We start from the raw sequence: 19654 nt of genomic DNA on the forward strand, positions 1-19654 counted from the left end.
AGTTATAACATTTATTGATTAACCAACCAAATACAAAACAACCTGGCGGCTTAGCACGGTCGTGTTTTTATCCCTTGTCACCATGCCTGTCACGTTCTAACAAGTATGTAAGTGCGAAAGGGACGCGCATAGTGATAGTCGATAAAAATGGAACCGTGCTGAGCCCGCTGGACCTGTCACTGAACGACCTGACTTTAACCTACATTATTTGATAATGTAATCTTTTCATCTACCCTCAACTGGATTAAGACGCCATTTGAGGGTAGATTTTGTTTACTTTTTTTAAATACCTAAAGATACAGACTTTTTTTATAGTCAGGTCAATTACCCCGCATGAGTGGGTATATAACTTCAGCCTATCGCAAACGTTCCCACGTTGAAAAGACTACCTATCGAGACTTATCTAGTCTATCATACAGCCTCTATTTCAAGTTATCGCCGTTATCGCTAGGTGCATCAATGCAGAGAAAGTGCAAGCTGACCTCGAGACCTTTATGCAGCGGTGGGATGCAACCAGTCTGTCGACTCTGAGATATGTGGGTAGTAGGTAGTTATACAAGGTCGTACGTATGGAGGGTAGAGGTATCACCCCCTACCGCAGTCAACGTGTTAAAAATAATGACAAAATTACTGATGGTGTCTGGTTCCTACCTACTCGTCATTTTTTGATAATTAAGTACCTTTTTTAGGTGGCATATTACGTGTCCGTATGTACGAGGGGTGTTCAAAATATTCTCGGTATGAGAATGAAAACAAACAAGTACGAAAAGTTTTATATTTTTATTTTTCAATATACTCCCCCCCTATGTTCATCCACTTAAAAGATCGATCAATTATTTTTTTTAATCCCTCATAAAAAAATTTTTTATATTTGGTGTAAAAATGCTCCTCCACTGCCGCCTTCAATGCTTCATCCTCAGAAAAAAAAATCCACGCAGATTTTTTTTAAGATTGGGGAACAAAAAGAAATCGCTGGGGGCTAAGTCCGGATTATACGGTGGCTGAGTAACAGTTTTAAACCCACATTCAACAATAGCTGCCTTGGCAATATGAGCAGTATGGACGGGGGCGTTGTCACGCAGAAGCAGAACACCTTTGGTTAACTTTCCTCGCCTCTTTTCTTTGATTGCATCCTTTAATTGACGTAGAATGTTAGCGTAGTACTGTCCTGTGATATTTAAACCTTTTTCTTTATAATCGATTAGTAATATTCCTTCACAATCCCAAAATATCGTGGCTATGACCTTGCCAGCTGAAGGGACGACCTTGAACTTCTTGGGATGAGCTGAACCCTTAATGTGCCACTGCATGGACTCTTGTTTACTCTCTGGGTCATAATGATGAACCCAGGTTTCATCTCCAGTAACTATTCTTTGCAGCACCTCATCAGGATTTTCACCGCACAGGTCAATAACATCGGAACAACACGCTACACGCATGTCTTTTTGAAGCCGAGTCAGCATTCGCGGAACCCATCTTGCACTTACTTTTGACATATTAAGATGGTCATGGATAATATCATGTATGATACCAATAGAAAGATTGGTTACTTGAGCTATAGATTTTACCTTCACTCGACCATCTTCCAATGTAAGTTTTTCCACTTTATCAATATTTTCTTGTGAAGTAGCTACTACAGGCCGACCAGGTCTAGGGTCATCTTCAATACTCTCCCTTCCACGTTTAAATTCGCTTGACCACTTTTGAATGGTAGATAAAAAAGGAGCAGACTCACGGTAAACACAATCCATTTCCTCTTTTATGGTTTTTTTTATTTTTACCCTGTTTTGTCGAGAATCTTATGAAGCATTGATGTTCTAATTTAGTTAACATTGTCAATTCGCACATGATGTTCATGTTTGTTCAGCAATTGCAGAAAAACAAAAGAACATCTCGGTTCGAATCATACTTTTTTTTAATGTCAATGAATAAACCTTAGCAGCCAGTAACGAAAGAAATTTTAGAAGAGGTTGTAAGATATCAATACCGAGAATATTTTGAACGCCCCTCGTATAGTTAGACTTTTGTTACTTCATAATTTTAGAAGTAAGTTTAAAGGCGAGATTCCACCAGTATGCGGCACTGTGCGGCACATTCTTATGCATGTTTAGTACAATAGTACATTTCGATGCTAGTGCGGAAGGTATGTCATTACTTCACGAGTACCGAGATATCTTGCCACGAGCCGCAGGCGAGTGGGAAGACTCGGGACGAGTGAAGAATGACATTTCCGCACGTGTATCGAACGACGTTTTTTAATACAGTTGCGAAAAAATAAGTAAAACATTGTTAATCGTACACTAAACAAAAGTGGTAACAGTGACAGCTCGCTTAGACGTCGTCTTTAAGTATATTATATCTATGGGCGTTTGACAGCTATTCCGTTCCATTCAGACACCTTATTAAGAACGGAATTTTCAATATTCAATATTAAAAAATAAACGTGTTATAATGATGAAGAGGTAAGTATTAAAATATGAAATATGTATATTTTTCATATTCTTACATTAACAGTAGGTTTTTATGCTGATTACGACGTTTAAAGGAAACTAATATTAACACTCATCAATAAGTAGTCGTGAATTGGAACAAGTATAAATTTAAAAAAATTGGAAAAGTAAAAAGCACTAGTTCGAGATAACCAACTTTCCGCACGCTAAACAGCTACGTAAAGTAGCACTTTTTGAGCAACTGTATTAAAAAAATACTTGTGCCGCACACTGGTGGAATCTCGCCTTAAGTTTCTAAAGAAAGTGCTTTTTTTAAAACCGTATACCTCTGCGTATTTCTTTATAATCCTAAGACGAAGTACCTATAAATATACCCGTATCATACATCCTTCATTACAACTAATAATCCTTACTCTTTCCCACGTATTTTTCTACTATACAAATCAACCTTATTATAATCACATAGAGATCACAATCGCTAGACTAAGCAGAGTTTCATCAAATTAATGCGCACGCATGTTTAATGCAGTTAATTATTATACGAGTATTTAATCTAAAGATTAAGGTCGAGTTAATAAGCACTTTCTTTCGTGATATGAATAACGTTAAGCATTCGTATTAGTTAAGTGGGATATGGAAAGCGAAAACATGTGTAAATATGGTTTTTGGCATCATTACACCTTTTAAAACAAATCCCCCGCCGCGTCTGTCCGTTTGTGTGTATGTATGTTCGCGATAAACTCAAAAACTGCTGAACGAATTTTCGTGCGGTTTTCATCTATCATTAGAGTGATTTTGAGGAAGGTTTTAGGTGTATAATGTGTTAAGGTTTTGTGTAACCCGTGCGAAGCCGGGGCGGGTCGCTAGTTTTGTATAATAATGGCTTCTACAGTCAGCAGCAATAGTTGCTAAGCGGGCGAGGTGTTCAAAATTATCTTGACGCGACTTTATTGTTAAGAGAATAAGAGCGCGTCAAGGTAATTTTGAACACCTCGCTCGCTTAGCAACTTCTGCTGCTGAATGTACAAACCAACAACCACCAACAACAAAAATCAACAACTTTTGGGTTATTATTCAGAATCACGAGTACTATTGAATGTGACACAGAAAATAAGGGTCCCCAGTTTTTCATACAAATTTTGGGTGTCAGTTTTGTAACGGTCCATACAAAATGTATGTGGAAATGCGTTACAAAACTGTCATTTTTTTGGCACACATTTTTACTTTTAAATCTATACCTAGTCCTAGTGATTCTGAGTAGAAATAACCCAAAAGTTAATGGATTTTCGAAAAAAAGTAAACGCCCATATGTACCTATTATATGATCTGTGGTATTTGCTTATACATATTTGTAAAGTTACCTGCTACCTAACTTTAACGACGAAAAAAAACCACAATGAACATTCCCATAAATAATCTTTAGACCAATTAACTCCGCAGAAAATAACGAACCAATAGAAATTGCGTTCACTGTACTACTACATTGTAGTGTGTAGTGAAGTAGCAATAAAGAAACTAGAAATAACACTTAATTACTAAGATTCACTGTAGTGAATTTTAATAGCCACTTCTAGTCGATTATGGGGTACCTATAGCTTGCTATAGCGAAACGTTACACGTTATTTTAATCGCTATGGTGAAGGTACACGTAATTGCAAGTAATAAATAAAAACAATCAAAGTAAATCAATCTACCAGAGGCCGCAAGAGGCCGCGGCCGCCCGCCATATACCTGTACAAGGACAAGACAACAAGACAAGACAACAATACACAAGACAAGGTGGACAAGTATAGAAAGAGACCTCAAGAAAGCCCAGGTGCCCCAACAGACAACCCAAGATCGTAGGACTTGGCGCAGGACAGTGAGGAGACCCGATCGCAAATAATGGGAACTGGAGAGGAAGAAGAAGAAGAATCAAAGTCAATCAATTCTAAAGATACATTGTGTATTAAGGGCGGTAAACAAGAATTTACGGCCGAGTGTGAATTGAAGACCGAAGCCGAGGGCGAGGACTTAATTCGTTTAGTTAGCTTAGGTATGGATTTGAATCCAAAGTTACGGATGTATTAGAGGTAATGAAGCAGAAACGAATTCACAGTCGGGCAATAGTGTGAAATCCTCGGTGCGCGAGTGTATATTCACATATGGCCGAATTATTATTGTCAGTTAGGTAGGTACCTAAACATCCACCATACCATCCACCACCATCCATCGGTTACCATCTGTTGTTATAACGCTACAAAAAAAGCAATTTTTATAGTTATCGTACTTTCAAATAGCTTCGACATGGTTTGAAAATCGATATTCCACCGTTATATCGATAATAAGCACATACCTATTCATTCAAATAACTCAATTGTACAAATTATCTATGGATGGTGAAATTTGTACTAGAAATTTCGATGGATTGAAATTATAGGTATGTTCTTTCATGCGAGTAAAGTAGTTTAGGTCAATAACAATTTCTATTTGTATGTTTCAATATGGTTGTAAGCCATCAATAGTGCGTAATATTTTTATAACTACCTATTTTGGTCATCAATAGTGCCGTAATATTTTTATAACTACCTATTTTGGTATATGAAGAAACTGGGTCAGTCATAATGTATCATTTGTCAGCATAATTTGGTATTTCTCAGAAACGCATAACTTTTCAGGATTGCCATAAAACAAACCTAACCTAACCTATAGGATAACCTTACGAAAATCCAGAAAAGTTAACGGTTTCAGAATTATGACTAATGCTAATCTGACAATCATAACATTATGACTTTCAATAATTATGTCAAACAAAGGGCTCCGGTTTTTGTTGTGTAGGCTGCACCCATCGCTGCATTGGCATGCCAATGCATACGCATTTAAGGGTTACGCATCGTACTACCAGAGCTGGGCACCGTTAATCAAAAAGTTAACTTCGTTAATCGTTAATCCGTTAAATAAAAAGTTAACTTCGTTAAACGTTAAAACGTTACTCTTCAAAAGTTTTAACGGAAGTTAAAGTTAATCGTTAATCGTTAACTCGAAATCGTAAATATACGCAATAAGAAATAAAACTAGGAGAAATAATCATAAATTTTGATTTTTATTAAAGACTAATCTACTAATTAACATGGTAATCATTACTAATTAATAATAGCATAGCCAATAAAAATATCATTCGATAGCATCTGACATAAGGTGCATGTGCCCCTTCATGAACATGAGCACATTAAAATTGTCGTATGATAGCGACGCCCGTTTTGGAGAAAAAATATCTTTTCCCGCCGAAAACAGGCGTTCCACAGCATACTAGTATTATATTTGAGGCAGCGCGCAGCCTTGGTGTGAGTAGGTACTTAGGTATTAACGATTAACGGACTTAAGAAAAGTTAACGGAAGTTAACAAGTCCGTTACAGGTTTTTAAAGTTAACTTAAAAGTTAATCCGTTACTCGAAAACTTAACTTCGTTAATTAACGATTAACGGATTAACGAGTTAATGCCCAGCTATGTACTACGTAGGCGAACAACACGCGAACGCGAAGCGAAACGATGCGGCGCGGGGTGAATCAATACTTTGATACCTATAGAAGTGTCCTACGTGGGCGATCTCGTTGCGAACGCGACCGCCTTGGGCCCGCCGCGCCGCGCCGCGTCGCGTTCGCGAGTTGTTCGCTTTTTAAGACGCAGCGTTAAAGTTGAGGTATTAAATGAAATGCACTGACCTTCTGCGGGGGTTGATGCTGTTTCTTCACGTCGATCCAGAACCGCGCCAAGTTGATGCCCAGACCGATCAGCGCCAGGATGAAGAATTTAACCTAGAAGAAGATCAATGCGTTACAAAAACTAGTACAAAGTAAAAACAAAATGTTAAAAGGATAATATGTTGGACAGAGTGGTCAAAACTTGGAACAAACTCGACGTATAACGTCCTCTGGGAGTTTGTTCCAATACTATAGTACCTACCTATCGGCCCAAAGTGACAATGAGTTTAGGAGCCCATCAACGTGCTCAGTAGCGCCACTGTTAAATAATTGTAATTATGTATTTAAATTTAACGATACATATTTAAAAAAGGGGGCCGCTACGTACTGTATTTTGTATTTAAGTACCTTTTGAGTACATCAAACTAGTTTTTATGTTGCTGGATTCGTCGATCTATGAACTCAAAACAAAAACGGCCGTTTTAACTTTGGACGCATAGATTGTCGAATCCAGCAACGTAAAACCTATTACATACATTTAATATGTATTGTTAAATTTAAATAATCACAAGTATTTAATTAGATGGTTGCTCACTGACTGAGCCTCAGTCATTTAATAAAAATTCTTAGTTTGAATGTAGTAGCTTTATTAATAATTATAATATATTCTGGCAAAATAATAGCCGCGACATGTCGGTACTCTGTATTTCGCTAAGATCCCCACGTGACAGGCTCAGCCTAGTGTGGGGATCACTGTACTGCTTCTCCTGTAATATTAAAATTGAAATAAATATATTTTGAATTTACCAGTGGCGCTAGTGAGCACGTTGATGGGCTCTTAACCCCGGGTTAGTGAATGGTGCAAGTGGCCTTAATTGTAATTGATCACGCCCTCTTAAATGATGGTCGACAGACATGTCGCCATAAATGACTCACATCTGTTACGGTCCAGTAATTTTACTAGATATGCACCGGATATTCGGTTACTATCCGGTATCCGGCCTATCCGGCCATTATATTAATATTCAGCCTGATACCGGTATAGTAACCTACTATCCGGATAGTAACATTGCTTGATTTCGGAGTAATAAAATTGAATTTAAGAAACAGTCATAATTGTACTGGTTATTATTTTAAATCAATTTAAACATTCCACAGACATGCACGCGCACTCATTTAGAAATGAGTGCGCGCGAACGTTCACTACGAAACTGGTCAAAATCTGCACAATATGCACCTGAAAAACCGAAATGTAGGTATAGTTCCGCCGGCCGAATATACGGCGGCCGGATACCGAATATTCGACCGATGGGTAGGCCGAATATCCGGTATCCGGTATCCGGCCAAACAACTATCCGTTGCATCTCTAAATTTTACTGCTAAGTCCATAAAACTGATCGCCTATCGTTCATCCACTTTCATGTGTGACTATGCGTGAAGCGTATACTATTAGAGTTAGACCAAGAAAAGTCTGCAACGATTTTTATAGCATACGCAGTGCAAGTGTTATTTATACGTCATAATTTCATAAAGTAACACTCGCACTGAGAGTGCTATCAAAATCGTTGCAGACTTATCTTGGTCTAACTCTAACTAAGAATACTTCACGGTAATCGATGTTTACGCCGTTCGATTGAGATAAAACCATTAAAACACATTTGTCATTTGTCCAATTGTTAAAAAAAAACTAATAATTATTGTTTTTCCTGGTTAAATAAATAAAATATTTACTAACTGTGGAACTTGTGGAAGTCATCACTTATTCTATTTAGAAATTAATAAGTGACTGACAGGCGACGTATATCGTAAAAATTGTCCAGTGACATATATCTAAAGACGGGTCTTAAGGGGCCCACTGATTAACAGTCCGTCGGACGGTATCGGCCTGTCAGTTAGAACAAAATTTTGACAGTTCCGAACAACTGACAGGCCGATACCGTCCGGCGGACTGGTAATCTGTGGGCCGCTTTAGTGCCCGTAAAGGGACACTGGGGGATTACCAGTTCGCCGGACGATATCAGCCTGTCAGTTGTTCGGAGCTGTAAAATTTTGCTTTTAACCTTTTAACTGACAGGCCGATATTGTCCGGCGGGCGATAATCAGTGGACCCCTTAAGAATGGTGCTACTCGTAGTTCTGCAATGTCACGCACACGCCATCGCGTTGTGGCGTTAGACTGCACGATTGGCTCGAATTCGTGAGTGACACCGCTGAATTAGTACCATTCTTAGTGCCCAAGGCTCGTCCTGAGATATATGTCAATGCAGCAGGTCAGAGGTTACTCAAAATGAGTGGAAATCAATGAGGGTTTCCACGATCGAGTTTTTCACTAGATGACATCACCGTGGCGAGAGGTCTAGCTGTCATAATCCACCAATCATGATTAACCATGATTTTTTTATTGGTGGATTTTGACAGCAGCTGTCAAAAAGACCTCTCGTCACGGTGCTGCCATCTAGTGAAAAGCTCGATCGCGGAAACCCTCATTGGGGGTAACAGTTATTAAATAATTATACCTGCAACTTGAAGGACAGAATTTGCAACAGTGTCCCGATCTTGGCTTTTAGCACGGCTCCGAGGATCAGCAGCTTCAGGATGGCCTTCTTCTTCTTCTTCTTTTTGCCTCTTTGCTCTAAAATTAGAAGAATATTATAGAAGACGAACCACAGATAGCGAAACAAGTTCCTTGCATTTAATGGATTTAATCGTCGAGATCCTGGGTCCGTGGGGTCCTGGCGCTCTGAGTATCTTTGAAGACCTTTCAAAGAGACTCAGGGACGCAAGTGGGGACCCAAGAACTGGCAGTTACCTCGCTCAACGCTTCAGTCTGGCAGTTCAACGGGGTAACGCAGCCAGCATCTTGGGGACCTTGCCGCAGGGGCCTTTATTAGATTTAGTTTAGTTATATTTTAGAATAGTTTGTATTTAGTTTAATTGTAATTTTAATGGATTAACTAAAGACTTGGCCATACACGCGCGGCATCATGCACTTAACGCGTCCCGCTGGCTTCCTGTGTGGCCAAGTCTTTAAGTCTGACAAAAATGCATTTATCCATTTATTATAGGCATTTGTTTTTATAATGAGTAATCTACACTTAAACACTAAAAGCGTTTTTCTTCAATACAAATGCGATTCGTGAATCGTTATAAATATGCGATCCTTTTTTCATATCTAGATGTAAACTAATAAAAAAAATTGCCATAACCAAATACAGAACCTCCTTTTTGGAATTGCAGTCGGCAAAAAATATCACATTAATGAAGTGTTAAGGATGACTCACGCTAGACCGGGCCGGGGCCGGGCCGGAGCTTCCGGCGTTTCGTTTTCTATGGAAAGCACCACGTGATCACCGATCAGCCGTCATAGAAAATGACATGTCGGATACCCCGGCCCGGGCTCGACCCGGTCTACATTCTGTACCTATCTTTAGATATTTAAATAAAAGTAAACAAAATCTACCCTTAAATGGTTCCTTAAGCCAGTTGAGGGTAGATGAAAACATTACATGATCAAATAATGTAGGTTAAAGTCAAGTCGTTCAGTGACCGATACAGGCGGTTTTGTATTTGGTTGATCAACCAATAAATTTTATAACTATAGTGTAAACAACGTTATTTACGGTATTTGACGTCTGTCACTCACTACAGCAACACTACGTAAAATGTTTTGCACATCGAAATCACAAAGGAAAACAACTGCACTGCGAACGTTTACGTTCTACGTCTTTTTTTTTTAATTTTAGGGTTGGCCGAACACCATCGTTATGAATCGGTAGTCGTCTAAGTAAATCGATATGAATTTTTCATTTTTCTTTTAATAAAAATAAGGAAAAGGTGGATAATTAACTGTAAATATGGATATATTTATCGTCACTTAACAGACAACAAATTTGACACAGAAATAACATAAATAAACTTTAAAATAGATCCCCAGTTAGTTTCAATTTTGACAATGGGTGCGACCTACTCGGTCGGTGTATTAAATACACCGACCGACCGGTAGCTTGCGGGAAAACCATATAATTCTAGCTTTATTTAAATCTCAAATAAAAATTCATTATACGTCACAATTCGATACCTCAGTCTACGTGCCATCCAATCGTAATCGCTTGCTGTGACAATCGATTTGCGTTAGTTACATCTCTATATACGTCAGTCATAATGTGTCAAATACCGTAAATAAAGTTGTTTACACTATACCCGAAAATGTACAAATTGTTAGTTTACTTTTATTTAAATACCTAAAGATCATAAATAATGATTTTATGAGGTTGAATTTGCATAATGTATGTCTCTAAAAAATCTAGGCTGTCTAGACTTAGGTATATCTTTTACACACGGAAGTGAAATTCAATTAGTGGGTAATTTATTCATCGTTAAGAATGGTTCGCAAATAATTATACACTTCAAAATCGTAAAATAAAAGTCTGCTAGTTATTTTAAGTAAAAAATTGCTATAATTTAACGTCTATAAAATGCAGTTTAATGATATAATGCATAATGCATGCTCATGCGAATTTCAAATGCATTTAAAATGGAGAAGATCTCATTAAGTAGACGCTTTCTTATTTTGCAAGATTTATTTATAAATATGTATTATATATTATTTTTTATAAAAAAAAAATATTTTTATTTTTTATAAATCTGTGTAAGAATGTCCTATACTTAATATTTATTTATTTATAATAAAAAAATATGGTTGTCTGTAAAGTCGGTTTACGGACGATAATTTTGCGTGATAATGACAGAAGAAAACATTACCGTATTTACGTAACGTTACCATGGAGATTTGTCCACAACGTTACCATGGAGATCCGTCCACAACGTGACACTTTTTCGTGCATGCTACCGGTGTTCATCGATTTATAAGACGTTATCACGTCAAATAAAAAAATATATTATATATTATTTTGAAGACAAAATGAACTTTTCACTTCTCATGCTCAAAAAGTGCACCTTTATGTGGTGCGTAGACGACATAAAATCGCATTTTATGCTCTAGAGCATAAAAGTAAAATTTTATTTAAGACTAAGGTAATCGGTCTCAACAGCCAAACAGTTAAAACATATTGCACAATTTTACTGAGCAATAAAATTGTGTAGATGACAAAACTTGTTATATTATTTTATTTTTGCTACAATTTATTAGAAATCCGTATTTTCTGTCATTAAATTTAGTAAATCACATAAAATAGGAGTCGATTATCGTTCAAAAATGCTCCGAAATGTTTAACTTGGCAGAAAACCAAGCGTCTGAAACTCTGATCACATGTTGAAAATTAAAAAGTTAGTTGGCGGGAATTGGTTATGTATTATGTTCTTTTGCTTTACGACAATTTCTTGGTGTAAATTGCCGTGAAAAATATAATTTATTTTTCTCGCAATCGAAGTGAAAAGCAGAGTGTACAACAAGGGCATAAAAAAAATTGCCTCGGGTAAAAATGGCTTTATGCCCTTGTTTACTATTATAGAATTAGTATTGACTTTTCGTTTTTTTTTTCAATTAGCTCCTGCATGACGGCCACGTCACGATAAATTAACATACGGGGTCATAGAGCGCCATCTACTTTTCAAATGTCTATTGAAAACATAGTATGTTGTCTTTTTGACAAAATAAAGAGAAAAAAAATATTTCTCTAGACAAGTCCTTTTTGTGCCAAAACAAAGAGAAAAAAAAAATGTTCTCTAGACAAGTCCTGTTTGTGCCAAAATAAAGAGAAAAAAAAATGTTTTCGAGACAAGTCCTGTTTATGCCAAAATAAAGAGAAAAAAAATTGTTCTCGAGACAAGTCCTATTATCTAGTTCCCTGACTTCGTGATATTTTGGTAAATTGATTACATAAAATTCAATAGTTAAAAAATGTAATGTTGATTTCATGCACTTGCAGTAGATACTAATATTGAAGAATACTTATTATTACATGCAATAAATGCATATTTCATCTTGTATTGCGTATTGCGGATTATTTATAGCATGCAATGCAAGTCAAGATGCATATCATAAGTGCATTCAAATGCATTTTCAATGTATTTACCAGTATTTTTCAAAGTTGATTTGTTCCTGAAATTATACTTAGGGGTCATCCATTAATTACGTCACACGAATTTCTAGGTTTTTTGACCCCCCCCCCCCCCTTGTCACATTTGGTCACATTTTGGCAAACCCCTCCCCCCTAGTGTGACTTCACATTTTTTCTACGAAATCGCCAAATCGAATTAAGTAAGTACCTAAGTATTATTAATATTTTATCAAAATATTTTTGACGATATAAATATTAGTAATTTTATAACCCAAAACTGCTTAGGAAAGAAAATTAAAAGAATAAAAACGATTATTACTGATGAAGTTAAAGTGACGTCACAAAATTTGTGTCTCCCCCCTCCCCCATGTCACAATATGTCACATTTTCTTGACCCCCTCCCTCCCCCTAAGCGTGTGACGTAATTAATGGATGACCCCTTAACTGTTAGTTAGGTAGAGTTAAACATGGTTAAACCAAGAAAAGTCTGCAACTATTTCGATAGCACACGCAGTGCAAGGGTTATTTATACATACGTCATAATTTCATAGAAGTTTGACGTTTAAAATAACACTTGCACTGCGTGTGCTATCAAAATCGCTGCAGACTTGTCTTGGTCTAACTCTATCTCATCTCAATTGTACTGTGTTGTACGAGTATATTTACCAGAGCCGTTAAGTTTTATTGTATTGTCCACAGAAGTGACTTTTTTCTAAAATGTGTTTGACCCTATTGTGTATCATACCTACACGGCTACATTTTTCAATAGTTTTATATATTAATTTAAAATGTCCCTTAAATATTATCAGTCTGCCCCAATTTCACCACGGTGACAGGTGCGACAATTGTAAAACATCACTGTTGCTGACGTCACAGGCATCCATGGGCTACGGTTACCGCTTACCATCGGGCGGGCCGCATTCCTGTTTGCCACCATCATTGTATTATTAAAAAAACTTTATTATATCGGAAAAAACAGATATTTCTCTTGCTAAGTTTATGACAATTGTCACAAGAAACACTACAATTGTCACGAAATTCCGACATATAACTCATTACCTGTCAAGAATTACCTACAATTCTTCTAAATCTTGACAATTGTCAGAAACTTCGCAAAAGAAATATCTGTTTTTTTCCGATATAATAGAGTTTTTTAAAATAATACAATGATGGTGGCAAACAGGAATACGGCCCGCCCGATGGTAAGCGGTAACCGTAGCCCATGGATGCCTGTGACGTCAGCAACAGTGATTTTACAATTGTCGCACCTGTCACCGTGGTGAAATTGGGGCCTGGAAAAGGCTAACCCTGCACTAAGTTTGCAATCAATCACAAAGTGCACATAAACTCTATTGTTTTAAATAGCGTTTCATTCGGATTTTTGCTAACGAATTTCGTTCACATTGGCAGTTCACATTTTCGATGGCAGAGGTTCTGTTCTTGAACTCAGATCAGACAACTCAGACTCAGATAACTGAAAACGCTCTCACATCCTAAGGTGGTGGTACTAGGGCGCGACATGCTAATGCCCAATAGATGACCTGCTGTCACCTCTATTGACAATGACTTAAGTTTCAAGATGACATGTATACCGGGACCGCGTCGAGCACCAGTACCACCACCTTACTGCCTTGACAAAAAAATTCCACGAATATGACTCAGAACAAACGTCTAAAATCTAAAGTACAGGCAACCACCACCAACCTTCGACTCCACTCTTATCCGCAACCCCATCTTCTTCTTCATCACTCTTCATGGCATGCTCTGCCACGGCATCCAACGCCTTATCCCCCATGCTCAAGAAATTCTCCATCATTCCCCGTCCCTTCCTCGTGGCATTTTCCCCTATGACCCAGGACTGGGTCCGCCCGAACGCCCGACCTTTGGGCTCCATCTCCTGCATCATCATGGGGTGGACCAGGTGGATCTTTGGGGGCTTTTGCTTTTTCTTCTTCATCTTTTTCTTGTCTTTCCCGCCCGTGGAGATGGTTATGCTGTCGATGCCGCCGCCCTCGTGATCATGTTTTCTGGACATCGCCCTGTCGTAATACGGAAAATTAGCTGAAAATTACATTGAAAACCATTTTGCAACTCACGTTCGAACGGCCACTTCGTTTTCTATAGATAGCCTTACGATCACCTGACTAGTCGTACTCTTCGGCCCGGACCCGGACCGTTCTAGCTAGTAGTTGAATCACACGAAGACTTAGGTGTTCATTAGTCTTTTCGGTGCCCAAGATTCGATAATATTGGAGAAACTCGACCTATTTTGCGACAGTCCTAAACTATCTAGGGGCCGTTTCAAAGCGTTTTCGGGATTGCTCCCATAGTAAAAGTTGCTCATTATAATCCCAAAACCTCCCTGGTAACTATAATGCAGTTATTTTTTAGCCACCTTGTATATACCTTTTCGTTAAGTTATTAAAGAATGACAAATCACAGACAGACAGACTTTTTTGACGTGTAGTGTGCCGCTACTTCCCAATTCACCAATTTGTTTTTTCTCCACTGCGTGCTTCGCGTATACACGAAAAAGTATACCACTTCAAACACAGAACCGCCATTATACATATCATTGGCATGATCCACTAAACAGTAAACACGACCTTCTCTGACACCTGCGGACCGGTTCCTACATAAAGGTGCGACCACACCGCTGCTTAGAAACGTTGACGGGACGGAATCGCAGTCGTGACGCATCGTTAGCGTACCGTATTTATCGCATCGCAGCTGAAGGGACGGACAACCACGAGCCAGATGGTCAGACGACATTAGGATGACGGCAGGGCCCGCAGGGCCGACCTGGCATAGAACTGCCGCATACAGAACAACATGGAAATCCATGAAAGAGGCATATGTTCAGCAGTGGACTTGGATATTTATCGCATGCTCTCCACACCGCTGCTTTAAACACGCTGACGGCCCGGCCACGACTTTGCGCGACCGTCGACGGCGGCGAGCGGCGCCCATAGGTGAGAGCAAAAGGTTGGATCGCTGTGTCTCGCTCTAACCTATGGCTGCCGCTCGTCGCTGCCGCCGCTCGATCTCGTGGCCGAGCCGTGACGGTGCGGAATCGCAGTGACGTGCCGTAATCTTTACGATTTTAATAGGAGTGCATGCGATATAATCACTGCGATTCCGCACCGCCTCGGCGTGTTTTAAGCACCGGTGTGGAGAGCATGCGATAAAAACGATACGCATACGGTGAGTCACTGCGATTCCGTACTGTCACCGTTTGCAGCGGTGTGGTCGCACCTTCATTCGTGTTCAGATTCGGACGGTGAAAGTGAACGAAATGCGTCATGTGTGCGAGTTCGATTCTTTGATAAGCAAATATGTGTGACTTTCGCTTTTTACTATGGTAAACATGTGAATTAGTAACTAAGTGTTGATTTAAAACAGTTGAAGTTTGTTCTCAATTAGATACTTACTCTTTTGTGTGTTATTTGATACGAGTATCGAGCGTTTTGCTACCAAAGTGTATTTTATAAGTGCTAATAAAGTACTTTATATGATCGTGATATATAATAGAGAGCTTTTCAGTCGAGTACCATGTGTTTAGGCAACAAAGCATGCTGAGTTGCCTAAGTGCATAAGGTACGAGGGTGAAACGCTTGACTATTGTATACAATACTTTATCTACGAATACTAATGATACTTTTTTTATTGTTTTATACTAAAACAACAAAAAATATTTATTTTATTGTTTTTTCCCGCACCTTCCCCGCCGCCCTTAGTCGTCCTACCCCGGCGCCCCCGTACCGCGCAGGCGAGGACTCATTTAAGCGGTCGGTCTATAACTCTATAGTATGTATAAGTTACACTAATATAGTTTACTAAACAACATAGTGCTGCACTCTGGCGGCAGAACATTGAAGTAATACTCCCTATTGTGCAAACTTTGTATGGACTGACATGGCTATTTGTACGTTACGTACCAATCATGTAGAAATAGCAATACATTTGACGTCCCCTCCCCCGCAAAAATCGGCAAACTGTTTTATACAGAAAATGATATAACACTTTAAACTCTCGCGTTTTGTACACATATTTAATTACACAAACGGGTCTACCGCGATATAATTTCATTGTTTTTACCTTTAATTCCGACGTTTCAGCTGAGTTGCACCAGCTGTGGTCACGGAAAGACTGACGTCCCAACAAAAAACGCCATAAAACGCCATGACGTCTCCAGTTACTACTTAAATGCTCTAAGACTAAGTCAATGAAGAGTGAAACCATTACGTAAATACTACAGATACGCTAACCGAGTTAATAAAATGGAGCTTATGTGCTAACCAAACACCATTGTTTGTGTAGAAAAGCAAATTTCTCCAGTGACAGTGTCAAATTTCGTTTCCTATGAACATGTGCCAGTATTTGTTGAACGTGAGGAAAATTTGGTGTTGTATGTCATACAGGGTGACTGTTCGCATAGTAATTAGAGTTAGACCAAGGAAAGTCTGTAGCGATTTTGATAGCCCACGCAGTTCAAGTGTTATTTTGAACGTCAAACTTCTATGATATTTTGTCGTATAAATAACACTTGTACTGCGTGGGCTATCAAAATCGCTGCAGACTTTTCTCGGTCTAACTCGAAGGCCCCGTAGGTTCGTGTCCTTCTCTCACTCTCACTGAGCGTAAGCGTGAGCGAGATGGATGTGCGTGCTCGGGCCGCGGATATCATTTATTTGAAAGTTTTAACCAATAAAAAGTAAATGATCTCCCTCAAAAGTAATTCGTGGTTTTTCTATCGAGCGAAAGTCAAAAAACCTTTAAACTGGATTCGAATAAATGAAGTTATTAGAGAAAATTCAAATTATAACTTAAAAACATGCATGTTCTCGATATTACCTATATTTTACATGATTACAACCATCATCATCTTCCTCGCGTTATCCCGGCATTTTGCCACGGCTCTGGGGAGCCCGGGGTCCGCTTGGCAACTGATCCCAAGAATTGGCGTAGGCACTAGTTTTTACGAAAGCGACTGCCATCTGACCTCCCAACCTAGAGGGTAAACTAGGCCTTCTTGGGGAGTAGTCCGGTTTCCTCACGATGTTTTACTCCACCGAAAAGCGACTGGTAAATATCAAATGATACTTCGTACATAAGTTCCGAAAAACTCATTGGTTCGAGCCGGGGTTTGAACCCGCGTTCTCCGGATTGCAAGTCGCACACTCTTACCGCTAGGCCACCAGCGCTCTATATCGGAAATAGATCGAATAACCAAAATTCGAATCGGGCAGCGAGTCGGTCTTTTCGACATATATTATGTTTATACCGGTTTGACGACCGGTCTGGCCTAGTGGGTAGTGACCCTGCCTGCGAAGCCGATGGTCCTGGGTTCGAATCCTGGTAAGGGCATTTATTTGTGTGATGAATACAGATATTTGTTCCTGAGTCATGGGTGTTTTCTATGTATATAAGTATGTATTTATCTATATAAGTATGTTTATATCGTCGCCTAGTACTCATAGTACAAGCTATGCTTAGTTTGGGTCTAGGTCGATCTGTGTAAGATGTCCCCAATATTTATATTTATTTATTTATTTTATTATACCAAAGAAAGCAGGATGTATATGTGGGCGAGAGAAACTCATAGTAATTATACTCCACATGCGTAGCGTTTGACGCTATTAGTCCACTCAGCTATAAAGAACCTTAAGCGGAGCGAGGAGCTCTAAAGATAGGATCTTTTTGAATCACTCGGGTGCTGTGGTTTTCGTAATCGGTGGTTTTATACTTAATTGGGTATTTTCTATGGGAAGTGGTTGTAAATGATTAGTTAGTAAGATGATTGGTTTAATGAAAATGTAGGAAATCTGAGAGAATGTTATAATTGCTATGCTACGTATAAGTATAAGTACATATAAGTGCAGGTACGGGGGAAGTATTTCTCATAATATTATCATCACCTTATAATATCTAAACTTCAATATCAGAAAACATAGTCATTTATTATTATAAGTACTAATGAAAACGGATAAAACAATACCTATAATACAAAGACAACATACGTTTTTTAAGACCATCACTTAGTATTTTTTTCTTCCGATTTAATATCATATTCAAAATTTCACCCTGTATACTTTGCCCCATCACTACATCTTATAAAACTTTGTGTGTAAGTATGTTCGCGATAAACTCAAAGCTACTAAACAGATTTTCATGTGGTTTTCACCTATCAATAGAGTGATTCTTGAGGAAGGTTTAGGTGTGTGGTTTGTTAAGAGCGCTATTACATTTCGGCGTTGAGCGAGTTTAGGTATTTTACGCGCTGCGGCAGGCCGTGCGAGCTCAGTACGCCGATCCCTTCTACCACACTCGCACTACAATGATGGATTAAACATTCTTGATCCTTCGCGAAGCATATTGAAATCAACCATAACAACACTAACTGTACTTAACTTTTAAAGTTCTAAAACTGTTATTTGGTAAGTACGAAAATACTAAATGCAGTGCAAATGTACATAGGGGCTGTTCATAAATTACGTCATCTATTTTTGACGATTTTTGACCCCCCCCACCCCTCAAATCATCCAAAAATCAAGCTTCGGATGAATCTGTTTCCTCCTACGTCATGTTACCATCATCCGATGTCCAGACCCCCCCACTCCTCCCATTTGAAACGACGTAATTTATGAATAGCCGCATACTTGTACTTATGAAGGTATATTACTCGAAAGAAATTATAGGTACCTACTCGCTTATTTACATGTTTCGTCATTGCATTTGGTACCTATAGGTTGTAAAGTTTGTATCAACGAGGGTTTAAAAACGAACTGGTACTGAGGATCTGATGATGATTAAGGTGGTCACGGATACCAATCAACCATGTAGTAACATGATTAGGCTCGTTTGATTCGTCTCAACAAGATCTTTGACACTGAAGATACACAGGGTCTGATGATGGAGCTTGAAGGTGGCCACGGGTACCAGTCTATCATGTAACTAAACAACTTCGTGTTTGGGCTCGTTTGATTCGTCTCAACAAGATCTTTGACACAAGACAGTACTCAGGGTCTGATGATGGAGCTGGAAGGTACCATTACCAATCAACCCTGCAACTAAACCACATCGTGTTTAGGATCGTTTGATTCGTCTCAACAAGATCTTTGACACTAGGTGATACTCAGAGTCTGATGATGGAGCTGGAAGGTGGTCACCGGTACCAATCAACCATGCAACTAAACCATTTCGTGTTTAGGCTCGTTTTATTCGTTTCAACAAGATCTTTGACACAAGATAGTACTCAGGGTCTGATATTGGAGCCGGAAGGTGGTCACCGGTACCAATCAACCATGCAACTAAACCATTTCGTGTTTAGGCACGTTTTATTCATCTCAACAAGATCTTTGACACAAGGTAGTACTCAGGGTCTGATGATGGAGCGCGAAGGTGGCGACGGGTACCTGTCTGTCATCATCAGCTCCATCATCAGACCCTGAGTAGTATCTTGTGTCAAACATCTTATTGCGACGAATCAAACGAGCCCAAACA

The 19654-nt window shown here is 38.9% G+C and overlaps 1 protein-coding gene across 1 annotated transcript in view; it reads right to left on the reverse strand.

Moving 5' to 3' along the window:
• LOC134802777 (uncharacterized) overlaps nucleotides 1–19654 on the reverse strand; it is a 44468-nt gene that overhangs the window by 11771 nt on the left and 13043 nt on the right. The window contains exons 3-5 of the mRNA XM_063775480.1: nucleotides 13856–14190; nucleotides 8648–8763; nucleotides 6154–6246 (exon numbers count right to left, since the gene is read on the reverse strand). Coding sequence (XP_063631550.1) covers nucleotides 6154–6246; nucleotides 8648–8763; nucleotides 13856–14190 — 544 coding nt within the window. The remainder of the gene's footprint in view (nucleotides 1–6153; nucleotides 6247–8647; nucleotides 8764–13855; nucleotides 14191–19654) is intronic.

The sequence above is a fragment of the Cydia splendana genome, chromosome 25, assembly GCF_910591565.1.
Source record: "Cydia splendana chromosome 25, ilCydSple1.2, whole genome shotgun sequence".
NCBI classification, from domain to species: domain Eukaryota; kingdom Metazoa; phylum Arthropoda; class Insecta; order Lepidoptera; family Tortricidae; genus Cydia; species Cydia splendana.